We start from the raw sequence: 19,639 nt of genomic DNA, 5'->3' as shown, positions 1-19,639 counted from the left end.
GCTGGCTCACTGGTACAGTGCCTGTGGCTGGCTGGTACAGGGCCTGTGGATGTGGGTGGCTGGCACCGGGCTGCTGTGGGTGGGTGTATGGCTGTGATACACTCCCGCGAGACAAGTCCTGACTCCAGACGAGGCTGTCCAAGGCAAGGGAGGCGGCCTAAGAAGGCAGAATGACGTCACAAAAATATAGGCAATATCGGCCAGTTCCAGGGCCGATACTGATATATTGGGGAAAGTGCATATCGGCCCCTGATATATATCGGCCTTGCCGATAATCGGTCTATCCCTAATATATTTCCTTTTTTGCACAGGTACATATGAACTATTGCATACTTCTATCCAACCAACAGGTGGAGCTCTAGCCTTCTTTTCCCATGTTTCACTATTTCAGCTGTGCTAAAAGAAGCTGTTTGCTTACCGAACAAAAAGATAATAGCAGGAATGTATGAAATCAGACTTAATTTTCTCATTCTGTAAAATTTAAAATTTTCTGTATTTTTTTTCAAAGCGCATCTTTGTGTAACCCATATCCTATGCTGGCCATACATGTTGGCAGTTTTGTGGACAGTTCCGGGACTTTCCTCACCTTGCAGTCTTAAGGCTCCAGCGTTATGAGCTTCTTTCTCAGTAATATCAGTGAGTATAACCTTAACTGTAGAGACTACATCAGGCCACACGCCATCCGTCACCCTCACTCTCAGTTTATAGGTCCCTGGCAGAGCCCATTCTCTGATGGTCAGCATACCGGAGGCATCATGGAGAGAGAAAATCCTGCAATGTCAGAGCATTACGGTTATCCTCGTGTTGAAATGTAGTTAAATACAGCATACCATACATTACATGAAATATGTCATAAATATCAAAAAAAAATATTGTATATAGTAGCTTGACAGCATTCATATCATTGCTTTGTCCAGAGTTTACACTCCCCAGTAAAGAAGGGCCACAAGGACCTGCCAAGGACACAGTACGTTATTGTGCCATTAAAAATCACACAGCAAATGTAATTATCAATGAGTGCATGTAGCCAGTGTTCTAGATATAGGCATGCGTAGATTTAGGCTGGCCATACATGTTTAAAGCGGAGTTCCGGGCACAAAAACGATATTTTTTTTTTGTGCCCCTCCGCTAGGTATGCCTCACCTGAAAAGGAATTGGATAGTTATTTTTTTTTTTTGTTTACTTACCTTGCAATTGAAGATCGAAGATACTCACCTCAGAGTACTTCCTCCCTCGGAGCCGCGGCTCACCCCGTCACTTCCTGTCTCGCTATGATTCCTGAATATGAATCAATGCGCCGCACCGGCCCCGCTCGTCATTTCCGGGCGACGCCGCATTCCCCTGCTAAACAGCTTCTGGGCATGCCCAGAAGCTGTGGAGGAATGCGGCGCCGCGCCGGAAGTGACGAGAGGGGCCGGTGCAGGCGCATTCTGGGACAAGAAGACGCGGAAGAAGACACAGAAGAGGACCGCGCCAGCTTCAGCTGCCCACAAGAGAGATGGAAACGCTGTGGAAGAAATTTTCTAAGTAAGTATTTCTTCTAAAAGGTAAGTGCGAACCGGGACAGATCAGAGGCTAGCCATTGTGGAATGTGCTAGCCCTGACTGTCCCGGGGGTATGTTTATTAAAAAATGACATCTGTGCCCGGAACTCCGCTTTAATTATAATGTCCAATTTTCCTTTAGATATACAGTACCTTAAAGGATAAGTCCACCCTAACACTACAATTTCTACATCTACAGACATCCATGAGCTAACACTAAGCTATCTAGCCCTGTAAAGAAGAAATCAGTATACATTCCTTTTTTGAACCTGATCGGATCCAATCCCACGCTGAGCTGTCAGCGTCGGCTTCTCTGTGGAGGCGGGTGCACAATGAAAGCCCCATAGTAAGTCTATGGGTGACGACACTTCCCATTCATTTCACAGCCATTGTTGGCCGTGTCCTCTGCAGAGCTTCCGCCGCTGGAGACGGGACCGGACCAGACCAAAAGGTACAGTGCCTTGCGAAAGTATTCAGCCCCCTTGAACTTTGCGACCTTTTGCCACATTTCAGGCTTCAAACATAAAGATATAAAACTGTAATTTTTTGTGAAGAATCAACAACAAGTGGGACACAATCATGAAGTGGAACAAAATTTATTGGATATTTCAAACTTTGTTAACAAATAAAAAACTGAAAAATTGGGCGTGCAAAATTATTCAGCACCCTTACTTTCAGTGCAGCAAACTCTCTCCAGAAGTTCAGTGAGGATCTCTAAATGATCCAATGTTGATCTAAATTACTAATGATGATAAATAGAATCCACCTGTGTGTAATCAAGTCTCCGTATAAATGCACCTGCACTGTGATAGTCTCAGAGGTCCGTTTAAAGCGCAGAGAGCATCATGAAGAACAAGGAACACACCAGGCAGGTCCGAGATACTGTTGTGGAGAAGTTTAAAGCCGGATTTGGATACAAAAAGATTTCCCAAGCTTTAAACACCCTAAGGAGCACTGTGCAAGCGATAATATTGAAATGGAAGGAGTATCAGACCACTGCAAATCTATGAAGACCTGGCCGTCCCTCTAAACTTTCAGCTCATACAAGGAGAAGACTGATCAGAGATGCAGCCAAGAGGCCCATGATCACTCTGGATGAACTGCAGAGATCTACAGCTGGTAGATGGTGGGAGACTCTGTCCATAGGACAACAATCAGTCGTATACTGCACAAATCTGGCCTTTATGGAAGAGTGGCAAGAAGAAAGCCATTTCTTAAAGATATCCATAAAAAGTGTCATTTAAAGTTTGCCACAAGCCACCTGGGAGACACACCAAATATGTGGAAGAAGGTGCTCTGGTCAGATGAAACCAAAATCAAACTTTTTGGCAACAATGCAAAACGTTATGTTTGACGTAAAAGCAACACAGCTCATCACCCTGAACACACCATCCCCACTGTCAAACATGGTGGTGGCAGCATCATGGTTTGGGCCTGCTTTTCTTCAGCAGGGACAGGGAAGATGGTTAAAATTAATGGGAAGATGGATAGAGCCAAATACAGGACCATTCTGGAAGAAAACCTGATGGAGTCTGCAAAAGACCTGAGACTGGGACGGAGATTTGTCTTCCAACAAGACAATGATCCAAAACATAAAGCAAAATCTACAATGGAATGGTTCACAAATAAACATATCCAGGTGTTAGAATGGCCAAGTCAAAGTCCAGACCTGAATCCAATCGAGAATCTGTGGAAAGAACTGAAAACTGCTGTTTACAAACGCTCTCCATCCAACCTCACTGAGCTCGAGCTGTTTTGCAAGGAGGAATGGGCAAAAATCTCAGTCTCTCGATGTGCAAAACTGATAGAGACATACCCCAAGCGACTTACAGCTGTAATCGCAGCAAAAGGTAGCGCTACAAATTATTAACTTAAGGGGGCTGAATAATTTTGCATGCCCAATTTTTAATTTTTTATTTGTTAAAAAAGTTTGAAATATCCAATAAATTTCGTTCCACTTCATGATTGTGTCCCACTTCTTGTTGATTCTTCACAAAAAAATTACAGTTTTATATCTTTATGTTTAAAGCCTGAAATGTGGCAAAAGGTCACAAAGTTCAAGGGGGGCGAATACTTTCGCAAGGCACTGTATTTAAAGAGATTTCTTCTTTACAGGGCTAGATAGGTTAGTCTTAGATTCTGGATAGTGATTTTAGTGTCAGGGCAGACTTCCACTTTAAACTATGAGGTGCAAGGGCCTGCCTTATTGTATACAATTGAAAGTTGTTTAGTTTTGACCTCATATTATGTGGTTTTTGGTAAATCTAAAGGAAAATTGTACAAAAAGGTTGAACATGTATGGCCAGCCTTAGATTTTAGACTGTAAGCTCTTTTATGCAGATTTCTTATTCACGGTGTTTCAAATATTTGTGCCTGTTTTAGCCCCCTTTCACATACGATTTGACAGGTAAAATTGCAGCCTATTGCCGGGAATGGCACCGTCCCAATCGATGCGCTGCACTGATTTCCCCAAGTAGTTTTCCAAGTAGAACCCACACAGATGTCTTTCAAGTCGCCCCCAAATTCGGACTGAAATGCGGTTTTGAAATTGCGAGTTTAGATAAAGTCACACGATTTCAAAGTGGTGTCCAATGTAAAGGAGGGCCTAATGTTATTGCTAAAGACCAAGCAGTGAGGATCTTGATGTCACCAAATAAATCAGACATTAACATTGGCCAGTTCTGGAGGAAAGCATGACAGCTTAGTCGTCACATTGTCTGCCTGTCATTCAGATTCTCAGCTTGTGTCTGGTTCACTGATTCAGCAAGTAATAATAGAAGAGGAGATTTCTGATTGATTACTATGGGTTACTGCACTTTGCACATCGTTCTTCCTTTTTTCCCTTTTTAGGATTTCACTTACCTTGATTTACTTTCTAGTTGATACGATTTGTGTTCCCATTCATCTAGGTCTGGTGCTACAACTTTTCCAAGAGCAACGGCAGGCAGAATCCCTTGGGGGAATAAAATGGTACTTTTCATTATTTGTGGAGGGAAGGTTGGTTTTATTATGATACAGTGCATTTTTTTGGGAAGGGAGACACCTTTAGACAGCAGCATTGCCAGTCTGGGAGGAGGAGAGTGTTAAATGTGCTAGCAGATTTAAATATACAAAGGAATTGAAGACAAACTCCAGCTCACCCTTTATAATCAGTTACAGCAAACAGTTTTTTTTTGTGATAAAGGTTTTAAATGAATAACAAAAATGTGATCATTGTAAGCACCCTGCCAGTGTTCAATGGTTTGTCCCATCCTTGTATACTGATACATCTGGAAGAGAGCTTGTTCTTTTTTAAAAACAACAAACTTACTGGCTGGATCACTAGATGAAAAAAAGTTTCGGTTCACATCAGTGCAATGACAGAGATCGCATGTGATTCGGAGTGCACTGCTCTGAAAATCACATGCGATGTCTGTGCGATGCGAATTCAGCCATACACATTGTATAGCTGAATTTGCATCGCATTTGGACACAACACCCACAGGACCCTTTTTTGGGTCTGCAGCAGAATCGGATCGCATAGCGTTTAAAACCTATGCGATCCGATTCATGTCCAAACTGACAGTTCGCACTGCGATATGCAAACTGATCTGGGAGTGTTGTTAACTTTGTATTGACACCCCCAGCGATTCACATATGGCAGTGTGAACTGCCTGCGATTTGAATGCAATGCGGGAACCCGCAGTGGATTCACAGAGTTCCCTCATCGCATATATGTGAACCAGCACTAAAACAGAAAAACGAATGCAGCCAACACATCTAAGAATTGGTGACCTGCAATATAATGAATGTATGCTTTTAGGTTTAATACCACTTTATTTATACACATTTAGGGAGTGATGTTCCATCCAGATGACCTGAAACACTGAGTAAAGGGCCTTTTTCCTAAACGGGAATACACCCCAGGAGGGTACTACGCCTTCTACCCCTGTAGGGGTACAGTGTTCTGGTGAGTGCGGGCTTTACTGAGAGGGGAGCGCTTTGTTTCCTCACCTGCACATCTGGAACGGATCACCCCAAGACTCACCTATTTCTTGGAAACAACACCAATTATCAGCTGATGGACTTTCAGCCAGAATTGAATTTTTCACTATAGTCACTATTTATTTAGCCCTAGCTAAATGGTTTTGCACTTGGTCCCTAAAGCACTAGCCGATTTATTTATTGCCTATTGTCATTGCACCAATTGATTACATTGCTGCTCACCTTGCACTTTGGATATACATTCATTTATGGATTTAGTGGTATTTGATATTATTTATTTATTATCCAACTACCTCATTGCACATTGTACCTACTTGCTCTCAGTCACCTTATTTATTTAGTTATTTAATTTCACCAACTCATAGTGATATATTTTACATGCACACCTTCTTATTCCGTTATTTTTCCATTATATCACCATTTGCACTGCTCTGGCACTTTTACGTATTTATTTATTGTATATCCTTCTATGGTATGAATAAGTGTGATATTTACAGGTTTTTATAATTTATTTACTCCAGTGCCTTTTTATACCACTATTATTATTAATTTTAGGCAGCGCAATCTACCTCAATCCCTCCCCTCCCCCCACCTTTTTTACATCTTTCGTATATCTCATTGAGCTATACTTTGGAGGTAGGCAGCAGCCAATTATTTTTATCCTTAGCGCGGATCCACCCCCTTTCTACTATTTTGTTTTGTTTGTTTAAAATCTTGTGTTTTCTGCGAGTGGATCATGGCACAGTGGCTCTGAGGAAGAGGCTTATGCCTCGAAACGCGTCAGCCATCATCCTAATGAGACTATGGACATCTGTATGAACTACTTCTGATAGTCAAGTGCATGAGTTTGATGTGATTGACTTTCACCTACGTTTGTGAGTAGCCATTTTTATGTTTCAATTAATAAAGCCTATATTGAGGATAATGCGCTAGGTCGGTGCACCCTTTTCTTGTTCTTTTGTTTGCAATATGTAAAGGGATAGCAGAAACCCTGCTTCCTGGCAACAGGCGTGGTTGAGATTTGTTACCCTTATAGGAGAAGACGATACAGTCAATGTGTCCAGAAGAATGAGGATGATCATTTCTGTCTCCAATTACAACTGTCAATGTATTTGTTGACGTGATAGGAGGACTCCCACTGTCAGTAATAACAATCGGTAAATACAACACCTTTTGTATTTCTCTGTCAAAGCTGCGCAGAGCAGTGATCATGGCACTTCCATTGTGAAAGTCTGTCAGACTGCAATCACCAGTACCTACAGTGTCACTTAACAGGTGGAATGAAAATGGGGCACCATTGACTGCGGTGTCATTGTCTTTAGCATATAATAATGTTGACGTTTTGTTTATTTGTACAACACGGGGATACTCTGAGTTTTCCCAGATGATTGGGCTATATTGGACTTCAAATTCAGGAGCACTATCATTTATATCCTCAAGGCTGAAAACAATGGTTGCACTTCCAGTGAGGGCTGGCTCACCCATATCGGAGGCTAGTACCACCAGCCGATGATAAGGAGATACTTCCCTGTCTAACGGCCTGGAGACCACAACATGGCCATCATGATCCACTAAGAACTGTCCACCAGGATCTGAAGAGTCCAGAATGTGATAGGAGAACAACCCATTCACTCCTGAATCCAAATCAACTGCAGATACCCGAACCACTGTTGTGCCAACAGAGATATCTTCAGACATTGGAGGCAACTCGTACATATGTTGATAAAACACTGGAGCATGATCATTTGAGTCTTCAACGAGGATGATGCAGTAGGCCACACTGAAGAAATCCATGTCTTCAACTTTTACGGTCAGATTATAGGATCTCTCGAAGGGTTTTTCATAGTCCACCTTTTTCCTGAGACGTATGATCCCCCGTTTATGGATCTTATCTGTCTCTATAAAAAACTTGCGGTCATCATCTCCTCCAGCAATGCTGAATGCCATCATTGCATTTTCCCCCTCATCATTGTCCCAGGCATGTAAAACAGTCACCTCACTGTTAACATTAGAACATTCAGGAACAGAGGCTGTGTACATTTTCTGAGAGAATACCGGGGCATGGTCATTCACGTCAGATACTATAATGGTGGCAGTTCCAGTTCCAGAAAGGCCACCTCCATCTTTAGCTTCCACAACAATCAGGTATCTGTCCTCCTTCTCCCTATCCAGAGAACCCAGCACAGTGTATATGGAGCCGGTAGAAGGATGAATGCCAAACAAATTAAGGTTTATCTCATTTTTGACATTCTGGATAATTCTATAGGTCAAAATGGCATTCTTCCCAGATTTCGGGTCATCCAAGTCAAAAGCTGTCATCTCCATCACTGTAGTATCTGCCGGGGAATTTTCTGGTACGTAGCCCACAAAGCAGCCATCAGAGGTGCACAGGAACATTGGTGGATTGTCATTTATATCTTTAACGTCAACAATCACATCAGCGAATCCAGTCAAACCTTCACCATTTGCATCAGTGGCCAGAACCAGGAAGCGCCAAGTTGTTCGCTGTTCTCGGTCTAGAGGTTTCTGTACATATATTTTCCCATTGTACTGGTCAATGATGAACTCACTGTTGGTTCCCTGACCATGCAGGGAGTAACGAAGAGCACTCTGATCTGCTTCTTGGTCAGGATCAGTAGCAGAAACCTGGACAAAACAAACAAAAGAAAAAAATGAGTGGCTATTTTCTTCATAATTAAACGAAAATACAAAGGTTATTGTGTGAATCAAAATGGAAATGGGTTAATAGAAAAAAATAGATGTACTGCATAAAGAAATTTTTAAAAGCATGGAAAAAAATGGGCTTAGTTTACATCGAAATGGAACTATATACACAAATATAACTGTAAAAATGGATTTGTAATTCATGTTCATTCAGTCTTGTGACTCAGGCTCCCCTGCCACACAAGAACATGACCAGATCATGAAGTCCACTGCACCAATAACTCAGAAAGAACTTTCCTACTGCCTGCTGATTTATCATCCATTCCGTGGATCTGTGATTTCTACACATAATCCTGCAGTGCAGGAACAAGGCATTGTATGTCAGTAATTGAGAACAATCAGCTGTAGCGAGCCCAGGGACAATATAGGTAAGTAGTTCTTAGAGCTCTGATTTTTTGTGCACGGCTTCCACAGTTCAGGTCCCCTTTAGGATGAAAGTTTAAAAAGTAATCTGATATAACTACACCTACAAAGCCACGCTCATCTAAAGTGCCCAATGTGATGTAAAGTGCATAAACAAATATAAAGTGCATCAGCAATGGGTGGGTGAATCATAAAATAAGTCCCATGTCATATGACCCTTGACAACGACGGCCTGCATGCTGACGAAACCGGTCGGGACTCTTGGAGCGCAATCACACTGCTATGCCATTTCCGGGTTTGGATGACACGCTTTGAGCTATGCGGAAGCGACACCTGTTTGTATCATCCCCAGACTTGGTTTGACTGAATGCCCGTTTTTACCTTTTAAATGTAAGTGTATCTACCTTCTATTAAATTGATTGAGCGTACTTCACTATTTTGGCCATTCCTTTATTTTATACCGCTGAGGAGCGTGGAGTTGGCAAAAGAGTGCAGAGTTTTTTTCTGTACACTGGCGATTGTAATGTGGATCCTTCAGGAGGGCTCAGACTCACTCTGGATTCTGATTACTATTCTGCTTGCATTGACCCCCTATAATCAAGGGGTCGGTGCCTTCTGGTAAGCATTTCCACACATTGGGTGTCCATGTGGTGAAGGGAATGAAGATTTGATTACATGTGGAAGAATCATCCTTTAGAGACAGCACTAAACCTTGTTGGTGTATGGGACTTTATTTATGATTCACCCACCCATTGCTGATGCACTTTATATTTGTATATGCACTTTATATGGGATTTTTACGATTACTGATGCACTTTATATTTATATTCATTAATGTTTTATACATTTTTTTTTATTTTCATTTTATTAATCACATTATGCACTTTAGATGAGCGCGGCTTTGTACACTTTTAGGTGTAGTTATATCATTTATACGTTTTCACGATTCAGCTGCAGCCCACACCAATATATTGCACTTTAGGACAAATCCATACACATTCATTTATTTAGATAGGATTTACACTTTTATATATTTTTGCCATTTTGCGCAGGCACTGTTGGCGACTAACGCCAATTTATTTTTATAAAAAGTAATCTGACCTTTAGGAGAGCAGAAAAGGACTACAGAGTCTTTTAGGAACCTGGAGTTGGGTGCAAGCTGCGAATTAACTTATCACGCTGCAAATTAACTTATCACGCAGATCATACACATAGATGTCCTAAACTCACATTAAACGTTTAGCAATTATTTGGGTTCTTACTTGCAGCACCAGTACAGGAAGCTCTGTCAGTTCCTCCAGAATACTATCATGATATTCACTCTGTGTGAAGACTGGGGCCTCGTCATTTAAATTGATCACGCTGATGACCACAAGAGTGTGATTTTCCCATTTACCATCTGATGCCACCAGCCTCAACTCGAAGAGCACGTCTTGCTCATAATTCAGGCTCTGGGTGAGAAATATTGCTCCGATCTCTGGTTCCACATCAAACATGCCCTTGGCATTTCCACTGGTGATCTGGTATCTGAGCTTGGCATTGGCACCTGTAAAAAAAAGTATTGCAAATGACAACCAGGAAAGCTGATCTTTTGCAAGGAATAGTACCAACTGGAACTGACTTACTAAAGGCAAATATACTGTGGACTGCAAGGGCACTTCCTCCAGAGCTTAGTAAATGACGTAAAGTTTTACTTTGTAAAGAATACTTAATCCTAAGCAAGGAAAATAAAAAAACAGCATTTTTGCTTGCACATGATTGGATGATAGAAGTAAGCAGAGCTCCCCTCATTTCAGAGCTTTCCTTCAGATCTAGAGAAAATGCACTTGCAGTGCACAGTATATTTGCCTTTAGTAAATCAACCTCATTGTCTTTACAAATGTAGGAATTATAATGATAAAGGAGAAATGTAGGTTCCACGTGAAAGGAAAGAATGGAGAAGTCTCACCCTCTATCCTGCTGTTATCTGAACTGCTTAGTGGACTGAAATACAAATACAATTCGACCACTCCTATTGGGAACAATTAAAGAGAAAAGGGAATTCCAGTTTTTGTGGCATCCTCCTTTAAACTTTTGATAGCTTTAATGAGACTTTTCCTACTCCAGCAACTATTTTACACAAGCAAACACAACAATCACTGCACTGCTATGCATCCTCAGCATCTCTGTTACAAGAACCTATTCTACTGATCATATATTTTTTGTATGCACAGAACTATCCAGTGGGCTGAAGCAGAAAAGAACAGCCTATTCACTCTGGAAATGTGGGGGTACAAGGCTTCATTTATTTTTATGACCCAGAATTTTCACTAATGGTATGCACAGGAAGAAAAGCCACATAGGAATTTATTTTTTTATTTTTTTAAAGTTATGCACAGATAGGGTTTTAGCTTCACCGAGGTTGTAATGAGATGTTCAAAGCTTAATTCTATGTATTGAGATTTTTACTTATTTACATTACTCCAGCTTGATGTTGCCTGTTAACTTGCAAGCATTGACAAGCTTAAAGTGTTAATAAACCCACAATACTAAAATCAGGCTGTATATGCAATAAAGCATGTTTGTTATACTCACTGTTGAACCTAAGTGGTTAATCCTGAGCTTTGTGCAAAAAGGCTGTTTGATCTTGTCTTCTCTGATACTCCCCTTCTTCCACTGTCCCCAATCTACCTGCTGATAGTACAGAGCCTTGGGGGTACTCTGCACATGCTCAGTTTGGTGTGTATTTCTAGAGAGTTTTTTTTTTTTTTTTCTTGGGAGGGTGCATGTGATCAGCACAGGGCCAATCAGCACTGTCCAGACAGAGGGTCAGGGATCCTGCAGTCTCATAGAACAGTCAAAGTAGAATCAAAACTCCTCCTACAAGCTTTAACCAGGCACTGATAGAAGTCACAAGATTGCTCTAACTGCTTATGGGAAAAGGTAATTAGCAGTTTTTATTTACTAAATTAATTGCATTTCCATGTTCTGTGTACTGTGGGAGACCAGATATAGTGAATGCAAGGTCCTGGGTTTAGTAACAAAACAAGCTTTAAAGATGAATTAGGGTCCTTTCACACCGGCGTTCCGCCCGGCGGACTCTGCTTTGCTTAGCGGGGATTGATCTGCTGATCGCTGCTCAGCAGGTGAATGACAGGTCCGTCTCTGCTCACTGTGCAGAGGTGGACCTGTCAGAGCCCCACTCTCCTCTATGGGGAGATCAGATGAAAACGGACCTCCATTACGTTTTAATTTGATCTGATCCGACAGGCAGATGGAAAGTAGGGTTATCGTCAGTCTGTGTCATGTTTCACATGCTTTGTGATATGCCTTTAAAAGTTATATATATTCTCCTGCCCCTGGTTCCTCCCCTCCCCTTAGCTCAGTTTATCCTATATAGATAGCTCCACCCCTTTGTTCATTTTTCCCAGTAAAAAGAAGAAAAACTACCACAAGAGGACACAGTTTTAAATTAGAGGGGCAAAGGTTTAAAAGTAATATGAGGAAGTATTACTTTACTGAGAGAGTAGTGGATGCATGGAATAACCTTCCTGCAGAAGTGGTAGCTGCAAATACAGTGAAGGAGTTTAAGCATGCATGGGATAGGCATAAGGCTATCCTTCATATAAGATAGGGCCAGGGACTATTCATAGGATTCAGATATATTGGGCAGACTAGATGGGCCAAATGGTTCTTATCTGCCGACACATTCTATGTTTCTATGTTTCTAATGCATCTCAGCCTCATGTCTCATGGAGTGGATCACATTATGATCTTTTGACCTATCTGATGTTCATTGTTGTAAAATCCTCACAGTTTATGGATTAAACTTCACAAGATCTTCAAGGTGTCATCTGGGTCGAGTTACTGTCTGTTTATTCAGCTAAGATTGAGGGTTATCGCTATCTCATCACAACTGTAAGTTACAGAGATCACACTTTCAACGCTTAGACTGGAGAGAAAGAACAGTCCGAATTTCACGGACAGGATCGGATAGCAGCAGGTGTCAGCAGACATGTCACCCCTGCCATCCGCTGCCCCATAGGGGTGAATGGAGCATCTGATCAGGTCCGCATGAAAAACTAACAGGCGGACCTGATCGGAAAGCCAGTGTGAAAGGGGCCTAACAAGTATGGCAATTTTTATATATTTACATTGTTCCAGCTTGGACCAATGTAGGTATGTGTGCCATACCTGTAGGATCCTTCAGGCAGAGCTGTAGGCAGTGTCTGCAGATGCCTGACATTGCACCCATGATCCACTGACTATGAGTGCAATGCTTAGTTGGTTCCAGTGTAAAAAAAATAAATACATTTAAATTTTTTTTACATGCAAAATCTTGTGCATTGATTTAGTTATTAATTTCTTTATTTTAACTAAAGGTGAACTTATCCCTTAAGTCCCGGTTCACATAAGTGCGATGACAGACATTGCATGTGATTCGCAGAGTACTGCTTTGCAAATCACATGCGATGTCTGTGCGATGCAAATTCAGCCATACAGATTGTATGGCTGAATTCACATCGGATTCAGACACAACACACACAGGACCCTTTTTAAGGGTTCGCAGCAGAATTGGATTGCATGGTGGTTCACACCTATGCGATCCAATTCATGTCCGAACTGACAGATCGCACTGCGATATGCAAACTGATCTGGGGGTGTCGTCAGAGATGTATAGTAACGAAGTAGAACTACTTAAGTACTGTACTTAAGTACCGAAATGCGGTATCTGTACTTTCCTAGAGTAGAATTTTTTTCTCCTACTTCTACTTTTACTTCACTACATTTTTTCGATGATTTCGATACTTCTACTCAAGTATTTTTTTTTGTGCTGCATAGTTACTCGTTACTTTTAAAAAAAATTACCACTGCCAGAACAATAGATGGTAGGTTGCATAAAGCTCAAAAAAATGTGTATAATGTCATTTGTAAATCAGCGCATACGAAAATAAAGGCTGTGTATAATAAAAGCTGCTATACCAAATCTTTCCAATAAAAAGAAAATATGAAACAAACAAATAAATGGTGCTACAGCGCTTAAAGTGCATCAAGAAACTACTAACAAACACAGGTTAATCATTTGAATAAATCATTTGAAATAATAAAAAACAATATGATGTTCAAACTTTTGACTTCTTTCTTTAATAACTACATAACACAGTACTTGTACTTCTACTTTCAGTACTTGAGTAGAATTTTTTTTTCAAAACTACTGGTACTTTTTACTTTTAGTACTTAAGTAGCACATTTTTTGAAAAAACTACTTGCAATACTTAAGTAAAAAAAATGTTGAATACTTTAGTACTTCTACTTAAGTAACTTTTTCTGTGAGCACTTCCACTTCTACTCAAGTCACTTTTTGATCGAGCACTTGTACTTTTACTCAAGTAGAAATTTAGAGTACTTTATACAAGTCTGGGTGTCGTTAACTTTGTATTGACACTCCCAGCGATTCACATATGGCAGTGTGAACTGCCTGCGATTTGAATGCGATGCAGGAACCGGCAGTGGATTCATAGGGTTCCCGCATCGCATATATGTTAACCGGCACTAACACTTGTTTTCTAAAGCTTGTTAAAGCTTACACCAAAGGGCTTACACTGAGGACAGTCAGATCTTGCTTAATGACTGATTACTCTCTAATGTCATTGGACAGCTTTAGTTTAATAAATCAGGCGCCACTGATTCTAATGTATGACAATTGCCGTTCACATATTGATTTCTTCCTCTACAAACTGCTGTTTTCAGTAGCAGTGGGAGACCTTGCAGAAAAATGTTACAACATGCCAGCTATGTATAAAAGAAGAGCTGTCATTTAAAGCCCAACTTTGGCTATAGCGGGTAGGAGTTAAAACCTCTTTTAGGTTTTTATTACAGCCTGTATCCTAAGATTTACCTTCACTTCCACTCAGGACAGGAGTTGATGGTAAATCTCTTCAACGGGGACACAGATAAAGAAAATAAAAACATTTTTCTTAGAATGAGTAATCCCATTACCCCAGACAATGTTTTTAATGCTATCTGTGTTTTTCTGTCTTAGTGACACTAATACCCTCATTTCTTCTACCAGCATCACAGCTACGGGAAGTTAGGGAAATTCTCTGCAATGGAGACAGTTTAATTTTTCCCTACAGTAACCAAAATTTAAAAAAAGTTGTCTGAAGTTGGGCTTTAAAATAAAAAAAACTAATTTCGGGAAGCCTGTGCATTACTAGGATGTCATTCCACAAAATAATAATACATATTTTTAAATGCAGGTGGAGATTATTGAATTGATTTATTCACTGGTATTTTATATTTCATGCGGACCACAAAAAGAGGACATTTCTCTGACATAGTTCCCAATAAAGTCTTCCTACTCCTGCTACTAAAGGTGTTATTCCTTCTAAATATGCTCAGTCTATAACAGGGGTCTCCAAACTTTTTAAACTAAGGGACAGTTTATTGTCCTACAAGCTTTAGGGTGGCCAGATTGTGGCCAGTGGGAGTAGAAAATTCCCTGGCATCAGTGGGAGTAAACAATGCCCTATCATTGGTTTTAGTGGGAGTTATTGGCTGAGCTAGATGTGAAGGAATATCTATCCTCCATTTTGTTCCTTCAACTCCATCTTGTTACTAAAACCCTAGACTCAGCTTAATTAAAAAGCCTATCTAAGTAAATGTCCTTGAAACTCTCCTATGCTTTGCGGTCAAACTGACCCTTAGAGCAAGCTTGATTGAAGTACCAACCTTAACCCTTAGAACAAGTCTGATGTAATGCCAATTATAAATATGCCTTATTTTAGCTGAAACTATTATTCTTCTATCAATTTTATATATAATCTACTGAAAAGGGACTTCCCCTTTTTTTCTCTCTATAAAAACTTTTTTACTGTTTGAATAAACCGAGCATTCTGTGACATCGTACTTGCCATCTCTGTGTGTCATTGAGTGCTCCCAGATATTTGAAGGAACTTTGATGTCTAGGGTCATGCAAGCCTGAATTATTGCCAACAAGATGGACTTGAGTCTTTTCACAACCAGACTATGTAACTATATATAACTATGAATAGTGCCATACTGTTGGTATGAGTGGGAGGAATAATGCCCCAATGATGGTGTCAGTGGGAGGAATGGTGGCCATTATTGGTGTTAAATGGAGTATAAAGGGCCGAATGAAGCCAAGCAAAGGGCCGTATCTGGCCCCCAGGCCACAGTTTGGAGACCACTGGTCTATAATATGAGGGAATCACCACTCCAGCTTCATTCCAAAGTTTAAATCTCAGCTTTCCACAGAATTACCATTTTGTAATATAATATGAAACAAGTAGTAAAAATGAATACTTCACCTTCATCTTCGTCCATAGCGCTTACAGTTATTACAACATAACCCACATCTTTGTCTTCTTCCACACTAGCCTCATATCTCTGTAGTAGGAACATAGGTGCATTGTCATTGATGTCACTGACAAATATTCTCATGTAGGCCGTATCTAAAGACAAGACAGGTCTTAAGTCATGTTACTGTGCATGGATCCACCTATTTAGAAATGTTCTTACAAGGATAATCATTGACAATGTACAAACTGAAACAAAAGAAAAATAGTGTTGTTGACCACATCAACCAATTAGACATTGACTAGCCATTATCCACTAGTTTTAATTACACATTTTGAAACGTATACACTAGAGTTATTGAACCTTACCTTCATCTACACGATATTGTCAAAAATATTGGGACACCTGCCTTTACACTCACATTAACTTTAATGACATCCCAGTCTTAGTCCCAGAGTAGGGTTCAATATTATGATGGCCCACCCTTTGCAGCTATAACAGCTTCAACTCTTCTGGGAAGGCTGTCCACAGGGTTTAGGATTGTGTCTATGAGAATGTTTGACCATTATTCCAGAAGCGCATTTGTAAAGTCAAGCACTGATCTTGGACGAGAAGGCCTGGCTCGCAATCTCCACTCTAATTCATCCCAAAGGTGTTCTATCGGGTTGAGATCAGAACTCTGTACAGGACAGTCAAGTTCCTCCACCCTAAACTCGCTCATTCATGTCTTTATGGACCTTGCTTTGGGCACTGGTGCCATGTTGAAACAGGAAGAGGCCATCCCCAAACTGTTCCCACAAAGTTGGGAGCATGAAATTATCCAAAATGACTTGGTATGCTGATGCCTTAAGATTTCCCTTCACTGGAACTAAGGGGACAAGCCCCACACCTAAAAAAACAACCCCACACTACAATCCCCCCCTCCACCAAATCATATGGACCAGTGCACAAAGCAAGGTCCATATATAGTCCTGACCTCAACCCGATAGAACACCTTTGTGATGAATTAGAGCAGAGACTGCGAGCCAGGCCTTCTCATCCAACATCAGTGCCTGACCTTACAAATTCTAGAAGAATGGTCAAACTTTCCCATATACACACTCCTATACCTTGTGGACAGACTTCCCAGAAGAATTGAAGCTGTTATAGCTGCAAAGGGTGGGCCAACTCAATATTGAATCCTATGGACTAAGACTGGGATGCCATTAAAGTTCATGTGCGTGTAAAGGCAGGAGTCCCAAAACTTTTGGTAATATAGTGTATTTTAGTCATGGTATTTTAAAAAGTCTCCCTTGTGTAGACATTCAAAAGACCTAAGATCGCTGCCAGTTGCCTCCATCTTGATTGTGATGTCACCTACTGAAGAAGACTCCAAGCTGTTTCTCAAGTGACACTTTATAGAATAATCCTACGCTTCTCCCCCCAGCTTCTGTACAATAGGCTATGTAGGGAGGCGAAGGGAGGAGTGGAGGAGCTTGGCCAGCACAGACAGTAATAATATACATTGAGAAGATGAAAGGGCTATGATACAGTGCTTTGCGAAAGTATTCGGGCCCCCTTGAACTTTTCGACCTTTTGCCACATTTCAGGCTTCAAACATAAAGATATAAAACTGTAATTTTTTGTGAAGAATCAACAACAAGTGGGACACAATCATGAAGTGGAACGAAATTTATTGGATATTTCAAACTTTTTTAACAAATAAAAAACTGAAAAATTGGGCGTGCAAAATTATTCAGCCCCCTTAAGTTAATACTTTGTAGCGCCACCTTTTGCTGCGATTACAGCTGTAAGTCGCTTGGGGTATGTCTCTATCAGTTTTGCACATTGAGAGACTGAAATTTTTGCCCATTCCACCTTGCAAAACAGCTCGAGCTCAGTGAGGTTGGATGGAGAGCGTTTGTGAACAGCAGTTTTCAGTTCTTTCCACAGATTCTCGATTGGATTCAGGTCTGGACTTTGACTTGGCCATTCTAACACCTGGATATGTTTATTTGTGAACCATTCCATTGAAGATTTTGCTTTATGTTTTGGATCATTGTCTTGTTGGAAGACAAATCTCCGTCCCAGTCTCAGGTCTTTTGAAGACTCCATCAGGTTATCTTCCAGAATGGTCCTGTATTTGGCTCCATCCATCTTCCCATCAATTTTAACCATCTTCCCTGTCCCTGCTGAAGAAAAGCAGGCCCAAACCATAATGCTGTCACCACCATGTTTGACAGTGGGGATGGTGTGTTCAGGGTGATGAGCTGTGTTGCTTTTACGCCAAACATAACGTTTTGCATTGTTGCCAAAAAGTTCAATTTTGGTTTCATATGACCAGAGCACCTTCTTCCACATGTTTGGTGTGTCTCCCAGGTGGCTTGTGGCAAACTTTAAACAACACTTTTTATGGATATCTTTAAGAAATGGCTTTCTTCTTGCCACTCTTCCATAAAGGCCAGATTTGTGCAGTATACGACTGATTGTTGTCCTATGGACCAGTGGTGTATTTTGGTTTTGTGCTGCCCTAGGCAACACTAAAATTGGGCACCCCCCCCATTATGTAAATTTTCCCCACTCGTTTTTTAACGGATGTGTCTCCCTCCAAAATTGAAGGACTACATGCATGAACCCCTGAGGTCTCACAAGATGGTGGGTGGGAGAGCGAGAGGGGGGAGGGTGAGGGAGAGAGAGGGGGATGAGATATATAGAGAGAGAGAGAGGGGGGTGGTCAAGGGAGGGAGGAAGGGAGAGAGAGAGGGGGTGGGTGAGGGAGGGAGAGGGGGGGTCGAAAGAGAGGGGGGAGATGAGAGAGAGGGGGGAGATGAGAGAGAGGGGGGATGAGAGAGTGTGGGGATAAGAGAGAGGGGGAATGAGAGAGAGAGAGAGAGAGATGGGGGATGAGAGAGAGAGGGGGGATGAGAGAGGGGGATGAGAGAGAGGGGGATGAGAGAGAGAGAGGGGGGATGAGAGAGAGAGAGGGGGTGATGAGAGAGAGGGGGGTGAGAGAGAGGGGGTGAGTGAGAGAGAGAGGCTGGTGAGAGAGGCGGTTCTAGCAACCAGTGGCCAATAGAGTCTCAGGTGGAGGGGGGTGGCTTTTTTGCTGCCCCCCTGCAAAGTGCCGCCCTAGGCCTGGGCCTTGTTGGCCTAGGCCAAAATACAGCACTGCTATGGACAGAGTCTCCCACCTCAGCTGTAGATCTCTGCAGTTCATCCAGAGTGATCGTGGGCCTCTTGGCTGCATCTCTGATCAGTCTTCTCCTTGTATGAGCTGAAAGTTTAGAGGGACGGCCAGGTCTTCGTAGATTTGCAGTGGTCTGATTCTCCTTCCATTTCAATATTATCGCTTGCACAGTGCTCCTTGGGATGTTTAAAGCTTGGGAAATCTTTTTGTATCCAAATTCGGCTTTAAACTTCTCCACAACAGTATCTCGGACCTGCCTGGTGTGTTCCTTGTTCTTCATGATGCTCTCTGCGCTTTAAACGGACCTCTGAGACTATCACAGTGCAGGTGTATTTATACGGAGACTTGATTACACACAGGTGGATTCTATTTATCATCATTAGTCATTTAGGTCAACATTGGATCATTCAGAGATCCTCACTGAACTTTTGGAGAGAGTTTGCTGCACTGAAAGTAAAGGGGCTGAATAATTTTGCATGCCCAATTTTTCAGTTTTTTATTTGTTAACAAAGTTTGAAATATCCAATAAATTTTGTTCCACTTCATGATTGTGTCCCATT

General features: G+C 41.4%; 1 protein-coding gene across 1 annotated transcript in view; it reads right to left on the bottom strand.

Moving 5' to 3' along the window:
* Window positions 1-19,639, bottom strand: part of LOC309556827 (neural-cadherin-like) — a 128,280-nt gene that overhangs the window by 41,882 nt on the left and 66,759 nt on the right. The window contains exons 16-20 of the mRNA XM_082259348.1: window positions 15,925-16,068; window positions 9,877-10,160; window positions 6,556-8,173; window positions 4,406-4,496; window positions 587-771 (exon numbers count right to left, since the gene is read on the bottom strand). Coding sequence (XP_082115474.1) covers window positions 587-771; window positions 4,406-4,496; window positions 6,556-8,173; window positions 9,877-10,160; window positions 15,925-16,068 — 2,322 coding nt within the window. The remainder of the gene's footprint in view (window positions 1-586; window positions 772-4,405; window positions 4,497-6,555; window positions 8,174-9,876; window positions 10,161-15,924; window positions 16,069-19,639) is intronic.

The sequence above is a fragment of the Pelophylax lessonae genome (genome assembly GCF_965119305.1).
Source record: "Pelophylax lessonae genome assembly, chromosome: 5".
NCBI classification, from domain to species: domain Eukaryota; kingdom Metazoa; phylum Chordata; class Amphibia; order Anura; family Ranidae; genus Pelophylax; species Pelophylax lessonae.
The sequence above is the reverse complement of the archived record's forward strand: the minus strand, read 5'-3'. Positions and strand labels throughout refer to the sequence as shown.